Below are 11,623 nucleotides of genomic sequence, written 5' to 3'. Positions count from 1 at the left end.
GCTTGAAACCTAAGTCCACAGTGATGGGTCATTTTTCTCATAAGTGATTAAAACTTGAATTTATTATTTATGCAGGTTAAACAGCATCTGTCAACAAGTCAGGAAAGAAATATTATACAGACTGATTTATTCTCTTACAAGTGAGACCTGTCAAGAAGAGTGCCTTTGCTTGCGATGGCTGGTTTTATGAAATCTGTCAATATCTTTAAAGATGAATTAACTTGTTTTATGTGCCTTCAGGTATTTACATATCCAGTTTCGCTTAATTGCTCGCACAGTTTCTGCCTCAAATGCATTCAGGATCATCTGAAGCACAAAACAGCGGCTGACAAGTACAGTTGTCCCGAATGCCATGTTGAGTTTGAGGTGAAGCCAAGACTAGTGAAGAATGGAGAGCTGTCTGAGAAGGTGCAGCAGCATGCAAGGTGTAAGCAGAAAGGCATTATCTGTGATTATTGTCTGGAAGAAGAGGCCCCCGCCGTGATGAGCTGCCTTCAGTGTGAAGCCTTCTTCTGCATGACCCACCTCCGTCCCCACAGCGAGAAGATGTACCTGAAAGAACACGACCTGGTGGAGCCTGCAGAGGCAATGTCCTTGAGAAAGTGTCCCGAGCACAAGGAAATCCTAAAGATCTTCTGTAGAGAGCATCGCACTTGCATTTGCATGCTCTGCTGTATCGTGGGCCAGCACAAACAGCACACAGTGTGTACCATAGAGGAAGCAAAAAAAGAAGCAGAGGTAAGGAGGTTTGAATAAAGAGGGCAGAGGTTTGAATACAATTGGGGATAGGGATGTTGAATATTAGTGGTTTCAAACAATTCCAGGCTTTTACTATGAGCAGAATCACTTTACAGACAAATCATAAGCTCATGTGTGACTGATAAAGCCAAGTAAAGCCTTGAATGGACCACAGTGCTATTCAGTTGGAGGATTGTTATTTTATTACCAAATAAACATCAAGCTTTTATTTGTGCTGTTGCCTTGGTAACCTTGAATTTATACTTCAAGTTTTAAATGCACTATCACCTATGCATACTATTCCAATATAAATGTTCTACTTCCTGGCTAATATCATACTTTTATCCAACTAAAATGCTTTGGTTCAGAAAAAGTTCTCCTAACATTTGATGCACCACCCCCTTATCCATACGTCAGTTAACTGATACCTCTGGTGGTGTTGCTAAAATGTCTTCACTTTTTATTTTATTTATAAATGTTTGTGTAAATTGCTCTGTTCATGACACTGAAAGTTGAAGGCCTCCCTATCTACAGAGCGGGTAGAACAGGGACAGTGGCAATTGGAGCTTCCCTCTCACTTAAAACAGCCTATAAAACCAACTTCACATCCCATTGACAGTGTCAAATGTCTTCTTTACCAGGATTCCCTTGTTGAGAAATTACAGGACCTTAATACAAAGAAGATTAAAATAAAGGATACAATAAAACAGCTTCGAGAAATACACTCTCATTCACAGGTAAGCAACTTTTTTGTTTGTTTTACTGTAAGGCCAATCCATACCTCTCAGCCAAGAGCTCCTGCTCAATGTTTTCCATGTTTAGTTCATACAGGCCCATGTTAAAAGGTGTAAAATATTCTGAGCTGGTTTGGCGGCACAGTGACCTGCCAGCTTAAATCTCTACCATGTGGAGAACAAGGTTGTTTTATGGCTAAGAACCCAATGGGTTTGGGAGGAAAATTGTCTGGGGATAATTTATCACATCACACTTCAGCAACCCCTGCTGGTCAGGCACCCACGAGGCCAGGTGGAGGCTAGCCAGGCTGGACCTCAAAGACTTGATATCAGTTTGCTTAGGTTCAGCTGGTGAGAAAAGGCAATTGGTTTGACATGGAGAAATGATTGTTGCCTGTTCAGTCCTTCTGATCAGTAAGAGGATTTAAAAGGTTAAGAAAACTTTTGAATTGGAAATTTCAAACTGGGTTGACAAATGGGTATACAGATATCTATGACCCTAAAACTTAAAAGAATTCTCTGCCAGCCTTGTATATAATTTCATGTCAAAATTGTGGGTGGGGGGCATATTATGTTTTGGTTGAGTTGGCACAGAATGGATAGCGCTGGTTAGTATTTTATAAGCAAAGAAACCCTAAATAAGCAAATGATGTTTTAACATTGCAAAGACATAACTACAAAGTAAAAACACGTAAACACCAAAGTATATATTCAAATTAGGGCTGTCACTCGATTCAAATTTTTGATCAGTTAATTTATGGGCATTAGTTGATTAACCGGTAGATTAATCTGTGCACATTTTTAATAAAGATAACAATCTTATAGTGGTCGTCCTGCATATAATACTAAGCAATCAATAGAATTAATATATATATATATATATATATATATATATATATATATATATATATATATATATATATATATATATATATATATATCAAATCCATATATTTCAAACATTGATGTATATATATCCCAAAGTTAATATATTGCCTGTTTGGCACCCCATAGTACCGCACTATTGAGATGACCCTGTGCTGGCCCCGTGGCTTCGGTTCGTTCCTTTGTTTAGAGATGCCATTTTATTAAAAATATATAAAAACTTCAGAAAAAAAAACTCTTGTCATTAACTTTATTACACGGTGGAGTTGATACCATACCACGCCCACTACAACATGAAAAACAGAGTGCACCAATGAAGGGCAAGATCGACTGAGAATAAAACCCTCCCCAGTGTCAATCTTTCTGTTGCACCAATTAGAAAAGCTACTTGGAGGCAATTGCCAAACCCCTTCCTTTTTATAATACCTGTCCTTACTCTGGCTCCACAGCAGTCTGATATGTGTGTATATGAGACTGACTGTATATGATGATAAATTACTAAAATCAATACATTCAGAATATGCATTTGGTGAAATTTGTCACGTGACCGATTATGTCTAGCATATTATTCAACATTTAAGCACTTCTTTGGAGTTTATATGTTTTAAACATTTAAAATTCCCATCCCTAAGAATGGCCCTGTATACTAACATGAATGTATCTGATTAATTATTCCTTTTTAACCCCCATGTCCCAAAGGTTTTTATTTTTAGGGATTAGAATTACAGATGATAATAATGTGTCTTGTTTGATACCATCCACACCTTTCTGAGGTTAATGGATATATCCAAACGTTACTGAACTGTATGCACTGGCAGTTTTCATTAAAATGTGAAGGGGAAAACATGGTGATGTCATGTAGGTGATATGTCATTGCTGTGAATTATCACTAGGGTTCTGCAAAAGTGTTATTCTCTCTCTGTCCTTCACAATTTATATTTACAACTCTCTTTGCTTTATGCAGTTTATCTATTATACACTGTTACTGACATAGACCTTATCATAGTCTTTAGTACATTATGTTTTGTGTATGAACAGTACCATAGCACAACTCAAATGAAAAGTGTTCTTATGGTGAACATTGTACAGTAAAATAAAAGGTAAACCAGGTTCTCTTAATCCTACAAGTACAAAATGCTGAAAAATTTTTTTTTTTTTTTTTCTGATTTCTAGCTTACTTACAGTATCATCAAAGCCCCAACCGTGCATTACAGATTGTCTTCAGATACATTGAGTAACAAATACAGTGCTTGCACTGCCATCCAAATAATGGTATCATCATAGTGACTCACTGCAGTACCAAATGTAAATGTTTCAGTCAGCAGTCTCCTGGTTTTGGGATGAGCCAGAGCAATGAAATTGCTGTATAGTTTGCCATGGTTTTGTTCCACAGTTAGGTATAAGACTGTAAGATACTTCTGGAACCTATTAAACTGGTCATGCCAGCTTGATGTGGATTACTGTTTTTTACAGGATGCATATTCAGCTTTCCATGAAAAAGCAGTTAATCATTATAAACAGATAAAAGCTCTCATTGAAGAAGATGAACTACAGGCTCTACAGTTCATTGAGTCTGAAAGGCAGGTTGCCATTTCACAAATCGAATCCCAGACCAATGAACAGGTGGAGGAGCTAGATGATGTGGAAGGAGTTCTCCAACAGATTCACCACCTTTTAAACCAGACTGACACTTTAAGGTTCCTCAAGGTAAACCATGTTTTTCCTCTCGTTGCTTTCCTGTAGACATTCAGTACACAACTTCTCAGAATTCCCTAAAACCACAAGACCTGTATTTTCCTTAGCTATTGTTCACCATGCCACAAGTGAATACTGGGCAGAACATTGAACAATATATTTAATTTAAATATGTTATATCCTGATAATACTTCTGGTGCTGTTTTACAATCCTATTTAGAATTGCTCTTCACATGTATTAGGGGTGGGGTGAGGAATCTATAAAAAGAATAATAAAATCATTCTGTTATATAACTCTTATGCCTAGCTCTGTTATATTATTATTATTATTATTATTATTATTTATTTATTTATTTATTAGCAGACGCCTTTACCAAGGGCAATTTACAGTTGTACACACAAAATACATCTAAAAAATTACAGTACAATTAAGAGCATGAAACAAAATGCAATGACTTCAGTACGAACAAGAGCAAATACAAAACTCAGCACAATTTGATATCAGGGCAGTTCAAGAGCAGATAACAGTGTTGATAGTTACATCAGGGTTAGATACGAGTGCAAGTGAAATACAAAATACTACAGATTGGGTTAAGTGCAGGATTAAATACAGTAAAATAGGGAGCAGATAAGTGCAAGTTAAAGGGCATTAAGGGCAGAGTGCCATATTGTCCAGAAAGGAAAAGTTGACTTTTCCAGGTGTTGTCTGAAGAGGTGTGTCTTGAGGAGGTGCCGGAAGGAGGTCAGGGACTGGGCAGTCCTGATATCCATAGGAAGGTCGTTCCACCACTGCAGGGACGAGGGTTGAGGAGCGGGCTCTGGAGAAAGGGGAGCGTAGAGGAGGTACAGCCAGTCTTCTTGTGCAGGCGGAGCAGAGAGGTCCGGTGGCATGTAGGGAGAGATGAGGGTCTGGCGGTAGTTGGGTGCAGTCTGCTCAAGGATGCAAGCGGAGATTGGGAGCCATTGGAGTAGCCAGTGGAGTAGCATGGGAGAAGAGAGACAGAGAGAACACCATGCGAGCAGCAGAGTTCTTAATGAATTATAGATACAAATGTCTCAGTCCTAGGCATGTCAGATAAATAATAAATAGTGCATCATCAATTTTCTTTTTCAGAGTGTGAACTGCAATGAATATAGGTAAGTGCTGGTTGCTCAAATGTATTTCTTTATTTATTTATTTCAGGGCAAGATAACACATTGGGTGTAGGGCAGGGGTTCTTAAACTTTTTTTTTTTTTTTTTTACCCGAGGCCCACCTATTTTGAGCTGCCCTGCTATTAGCACTCAAGAAAAATGACAAAACCTAAAACACTACATAAACAATCTAAATTGTTCTTTTTTTCATTTGAATCAAATTTTTTCTTCATTATTATTTTATTATTGCTTTTCATTATTACATATAAACAATACATAGAATGTCTTTGCTCGCGCGGCCCACATGGGATTGTGTCCTCAGTTTGGGAACCCCTGATATAGAGAATCTCTCATGAAGAGATGTCATGCTGTTCAGTGGGGAGGGGGAGGAGGGCACGAGACGTTCTGTCTGTTCAAGTTATTTATTTTAGAATCGGAGGCTCCCTGCACGCAACATATATTAGCTTATTTTAAATCACAAAAAACAAACATTGTACTCATAATATTATTAATCATTAGTGTTGTGCATATGTTCTAAGGGTGACTTCTGTACACCAGAATTATGAATTATAATCCTATTTATAGCACACGTCCAGTTTTTCATTTAAAATGTCAATTCTTCAGTATTGGAATTGTTCTGGGAGCATTCTTTTGTTTGATGGTACAGCGAGTCTGGTGCTTAACTGCACAGATTTTTTGCAGGTTCTAAAATGAAAAAAAGTTCATTGTAGATCAGAAAACCACCCATCTGCTTTATCTGAGATCTTTATTCAAGAATAATTAGTCTCTTGAAAATGCTAACACGCTTTTATTTTTAGAATGCACTCCATACTGAGGAAGCAACAGCTAATTGTTCCTGAAACAGTCATCGACGAAGAAAAACTTTCATCCTTAATTAAATCCATTACTAAGCTTTCAGACAGTTTAACAAAACAGACTGCCTCTGTCAGGAAGGCTTTTTTGGCATGTAAGTACTGTATCATTTTAATGCTCACTTTTTTCAGGATTGTTCTGGTTGTAGCCATTTTAAAGCTGCAGCTGCAATCAGGTTCCTTTACACTGAAATATATAATAGTCCTTGGGATCTGTTCAGTGTATTTTTTCATTCTTTAGTCATCTGTATGCTCTGCTTTTAATAAGAAAGCAGGCCTTGTGGACACTGACAGTGTCCCATACAGATTAAAAAAGATTTTATCCGGATCTCCAATCATCCTTGTTACATTCCCAAATACAGGTTTTGTTTCTTCCTTAAAAACATACAGAAGATCACCCAAGACTTAGACTTACTTCTGCTTGGGGGGAGGGGGGGGGGCACATCGAGTGCTGCATTGGCCTTTCTACAGAATATAATTCATAAATAAAACAGACATTTGCATAATCAGTTATTTTAAATAGTTATTTTTATATGTATACCACCACATGTGGTTCATGTTAAGGTACTTCACTCACAATATTGCTTTATAAATGGAACTTTTCTGTGTATTGGACCTCTTGACCACAACTTTTTACTTTTTCTCAATAGATGCAACAACTATCACTTTGGACCCTGGAACTGCAAATGAAAATCTAATTTTATCAGAAAATGGAACCATTGTGCGCTACACAGATGAGCCTGTGAAATCCCCGTACAATCCCAAGAGGTTTGATGACACCTTGTACGTGTTGGGATGTGAGGGGTTCAACTTTGGAAGGCACTACTGGGAAGTGGTTGTAAAAAGCAAGACAGACTGGGAGATTGGAGTTGCATATTCTTCACTGCCCAGGAAAGGGAAAACCTGGCTGGGGAGAAATAACATTTCATGGTCTCTGGATTGCAGCGGAGGCCACTGCACAGGATGGCATGATAATAGGTCAATAAAACTGAACATGAACTCCAATTTAGAAAGAGTCGGTGTGTATTTGGATTACACAGGGGGGGTGTTGTCTTTTTATGATGCTGAAAAGATGACTCTTTTACTTTCTTTTTATAGTAAATTCACTGAAGCCGTTCATGCTGTGCTCAACCCGTGTAACAGCAAAGGAGGGAATGGTGCACCTTTAATAGTTCTCTAGCTCAACGGTAATCTGAAAAACTAGAATTAACATAAGCGCATAAAGCAATGCATGTGTACTAATGCATTTGACTATGATAATATTCAAAAATAAAACAGCAGTAATGTCATACTTCAGGACATTGTAGTTCTTATTGTCCCTGAGGTGTCGTTTTTTTCTAAGTCTGAAAGTGCAAAATGATGACATGATATTACAATGCCATTATTTGCCAGTGATGTTGTTATTGACTATGTCTCGGTTTTACAATCTTTATTATCCTACAATTCTGATATTTTTCACATGACACATTCAGCGTTTAAAATGATAGCTTTGTTTAATTGTGTTGGTACCAATGTTAATACATTTACAGTATATTGTGAACCTATGTGTTTAAGACTCTGTCTGTTGTGAACAGTGTAGTGTACAACATTTAACTTGACGAATTTGTTCCTAATCTGTGTTAACCGAAACACCTTTCTACTTTGATTTAGTTTTCAGTTTATTAAAAACAGAAAATGAAGCAACTGTTTCCTGTTTTAGTCTATCTCTATACAATCAAAGTATTCTGCTCTTAATAATCAAAGACTATAGCTGAAACCAAAGTCCACAAATTATCTTTTAACAAGTGCTAATGATCCTGTTTTAATAAAATAAGTTATCTTTTGTATAACTAGATATGAATATGGAAATGCACAAGAGAAAAAAAATGTGTTATTTATAGGTGAGACTGGGACATTTTGTATACCAGAAATATTATAATATTGAATTGTTCTTTTCAGGAAATGCTGCCTGTCAAATGGAAATACATGGACTGAATAACTTTGTATTAAATAATGCATTTTTCTCTGGTATGTTTATTTTTAGATTTTATTTTGACGCAGATGAGGTTAGAAATCTTGAAGTGTCTTTGGTCACACTGATGACATTTTAGACCAACACTAAAGCTGTGACAAACACAGTTTACCATTTTTGTAATCTTGCTAAGATTAGGTCTTGTCTAGCTGAGTGAGATGTTGAGAAGTTGGTTCATGCATTCATGACTTTTAGACTCTACTATTGTAATGCATTATTTATTATCTTGATTTCTGATTCCATACACAGATTGCAGTTCATACATATTCTGGATGACCCGCTATTGACAACAATTGACATGCGTCAGCCTATCATGCAACTGTCTCTTCACTGGCTACCAATCCACATATTAATTAAGATTCTGCTTTTAACTTACGTTAGAGATCAAGCCCCACCTACACCTAACCAGCTCACTCACTCTCTTTGATCCTCAAATAAGGGTCTGCTTGCAAGCTTTGAGATAAACACATAGACAGTCTTCAGTTGCCATGCTCTAAAGCTCTGGAATGGTCTTCCTCGTCTAGTTGCGATTCAAAGACTCTCCTAGTTTATATATCACTTTAAGACCTACGTATCTGCATTGGCATGTAACAATGCCTGACCTTAACTACTGAACAGCTTGGCACTTTTATTTTGACATGATTTTTTTTATTGTTTTTCTTAAGGTCTTTGGGTGGTTTTAAATGTAAAACATACTATACAAGTGTAATGTTGTTGTAGATAGATATTGTTTACCTAAATTAGAATATAAGTAATTGGGAAGCAATGGTGCAGTAATGTTTTACGGGGTCTTTCATAGTGTTCCTGTGGCCATTGAGTTTTATTTCTAGTACAGTATTAGCCCTTCTGTGTTTGTTCTACAGCTATACATGCTTTGCTTTAAGAACTGTATATAAAAGCATGCCTAAATGATGAAAAGGGGGTATTTGTTTGACATGCTGTAGGCATCTCTTGCCTTGCATCACTTGAAAGAACTTAATTTCTTTCTGCATGTCTGTGATTATGTTTTACCCTAAGCATTTTAATGTGTCATTAAAACATTATGTCTTAATCAAAACCTTTTAGAACATATTTCTAATATAAATGGATCCACAAACTGAAGTGGTGACTAGAAACATACCATGCCTTACATTTAGATTGACACAAACACTTGTGAAGTTGACATGGTTCCATTTTTTTTAAATATATATTTCAGATGAATTATTTTCCTGCCTTTTGGAGAGAAATGAAAGATTCCAAAGGATGTAATTTATATAGCAAAAGATAGATGCTCAGTTATAGGCTCATCCATATGATCACTTTGAAGGTACACAGAAGGTACTTAATTTTAATAGTTTTAATAGTGTTTTAATAGCCTATGTTTGGAATATGTTTGTGGAGATGGTGGGGTATGCAAATATTTCAATTGGTGCCAGGCTCAGGATTTAAATTTGGGCCCAAGCAGACCTCTATTCTGAAGCCACTGGCTCTTGGATTGTTTCTAGGTGATTGGAGAATTTGGAAGAACTGCCTGTTTTTAGAAGGTTTGAAAAATGATTAATGCTTCTAGTATCTGCAAAAATCTAAAAAGCTTGCATTTGTTATAGCAACTTGCAAAGAGATTTATTTAGGTGTTTGTCGAAAATCCGAGTGGTTGATTTCAGAAGGAGAGAAAAAAAGGTCAGCAATTTGGTCACTGATCATATCTGGCAGTAGCTGCTAGAAAAAGCCCCGGCATGTTGCTTTGTCCAGACAAATGGAGACATCAGGATATTTGAACTTGCCCTTCATAGATGATCACCCAGGCAGCTTGAGAGGACTGGGGATAGGCGATGCAGTAGTGGAGCAGCAGAACTACATTGGGGTTAGGAGGGCTTACAAGCTGCACTTGCAGATACACCGTGCTTCCAAGTAGAAATCTCAGAGGCAGATGGGATTGTGGGTAGAAGCTGGTGTCCGCAAGAAAGAAGTGCTTTAGAATAACCAGACACCAAGTTCTGCATGTGTATTACTCTTAATACACCAGCCATTGAAAGAGGGACTTCAGCCAGTCAAATCTAGCAGTCATGATGGGACATGATGCCCAACATAAGGATACAGCTCCACAATACCAAAATGGGAGAAGTTATACTGAAAACATTAACTTTGTCACCAAGTACACTATGTTCTTATTAAATGGAGAGTGAAAAAGATTAGACATCATGCATAATGTTCAATTACCTGTGGCAATCCTTAACCTAACCCCTACTGAGCCAAAAGCCAAGGTTGGTAAATGGAGGTGGCAGGTTCATCACCAAGTATCCAGTGCTAGCCAAATTTCCTTTAGAATATCAATAATCCACATGGAAGCTGCACTGCAGAAAGCAGACAGTGAAGATGAATAAATTTAGTTACCAGCTGGCAGAGATGTTCCATTCAGTGATAAAACCATGGGGTTTCCACCCACCCATTAGAACCAGCAAAGTGTGCTGTAAAACAGGCTTCTTTTTTCAGCAAGAGGGTTAACTGGCTGCCTGTTCCCAGCTGGTGTAAAAGAAATTACCGATAACAGTGGTCTCTGGGAATTTGTCCATACATCTGCTGGCTACCCCCAAATCAAAGACATGAACTTGAGCAAGATGGATTGTAGTCTCGGCCACAGTCTGCACAAAAAAGCGTGGAAGTGACAACACTGTAGGTGATAAAGGATTGTATCAATTGAGCCACCACCAAACCAGTGGCTTTCCCTTTAGATTAGCACACCACCACCCTGACCCTTAAACATACGTCTATAAATGTTGACTAATGTCCAAAGTCCTAGTACTACCTTTGTAGCAACAAAGCAGTGACAGAATTGAGGAGAGTGAATGTCACTGATAGGTTGACTGCAGTAACCAAACAGTTGATTATAACAAAATACTTGCAATTGTCGTGCCAGCATCGCCACCTTGTGTTTTAAAAGGGCATGGATGTTGTGGCCAAATATAACTATTAACAGTCTTGCAAAGCTAATCCTTTATCCCCAGGGGGGTCACAATGGATGGTTTAAAATCCAAACAAACTTCATTAACTCTCCACGGGGTAAAAACGATTGATTTTTATTTTTTTATTTTTAAAAAGCACACGAGGCATAAAAACACAAAAATTGAACAAAGTACAAAGGGCCCCATTTTTTGCCCCCCCCACCCCAGGGGAGAGGGGGCCACCCATGGGTGTAAAAAAAAAAAAAAAAAAAAAAAACTAGAAGTCCAAGAAAAATACACTGCAGAGTTAGCTGCCAAAAAGGCTGCAAAAGAAAAAGACGGAGCGTCAAGCTCTACAGACTCCACCACCCGGCATAGACATCCTCCGGGAGGCACTAGACCCATCAGGCAATGTCTCCTGGCGACACCGTCAAACCTGGTGGGGGAAAATGCCAGGAAACCTGGGAAAGGACACAGACCGGCTTTCAGGGACAAGGAATACAGGTAAGTAAATCACAATCGCTCTAGTGCAGCCCAGCTATTTATTTCCCCTTTGACCCCTGCATGTCTCCACCTCTCTCATAGCCTAGACAAGACTGCATTGCCGCTGCACCCTTGGATACTGTAACCGGTC

General features: G+C 38.0%; 1 protein-coding gene across 1 annotated transcript; it reads left to right on the top strand.

Moving 5' to 3' along the window:
* The first annotated feature begins 140 nt into the window (after positions 1-140).
* Positions 141-8,060, top strand: LOC121312358 (zinc-binding protein A33-like). The gene is made up of 6 exons (XM_041244224.1): positions 141-738; positions 1,380-1,475; positions 3,831-4,064; positions 5,167-5,189; positions 6,004-6,152; positions 6,708-8,060. Exons 1-6 carry the CDS (start codon positions 175-177, stop codon positions 7,235-7,237), a joined length of 1,596 nt encoding a protein of 531 aa, XP_041100158.1. The 5' UTR covers positions 141-174; the 3' UTR covers positions 7,238-8,060.
* Positions 8,061-11,623: the final 3,563 nt, after the last annotated feature.

This window comes from Polyodon spathula, unplaced genomic scaffold (assembly GCF_017654505.1).
Source record: "Polyodon spathula isolate WHYD16114869_AA unplaced genomic scaffold, ASM1765450v1 scaffolds_3835, whole genome shotgun sequence".
In the NCBI taxonomy this organism is placed as follows: Eukaryota; Metazoa; Chordata; class Actinopteri; order Acipenseriformes; family Polyodontidae; genus Polyodon; species Polyodon spathula.
The sequence above is the reverse complement of the archived record's forward strand: the minus strand, read 5'-3'. Positions and strand labels throughout refer to the sequence as shown.

What these genes read in the sequence shown, in the direction of transcription:
- LOC121312358 (XM_041244224.1), top strand. Translation starts at nt 175, where the DNA reads ATGGCTGGTTTTATGAAATCTGTCAATATCTTTAAAGATGAATTAACT. An exon ending in AAGCAAAAAAAGAAGCAGAG is followed by an intron (nt 739 to 1,379) that starts GTAAGGAGGTTT and finishes CTTCTTTACCAG; the next exon opens with GATTCCCTTGTTGAGAAATT. An exon ending in ACACTTTAAGGTTCCTCAAG is followed by an intron (nt 4,065 to 5,166) that starts GTAAACCATGTT and finishes TTTCTTTTTCAG; the next exon opens with AGTGTGAACTGCAATGAATA.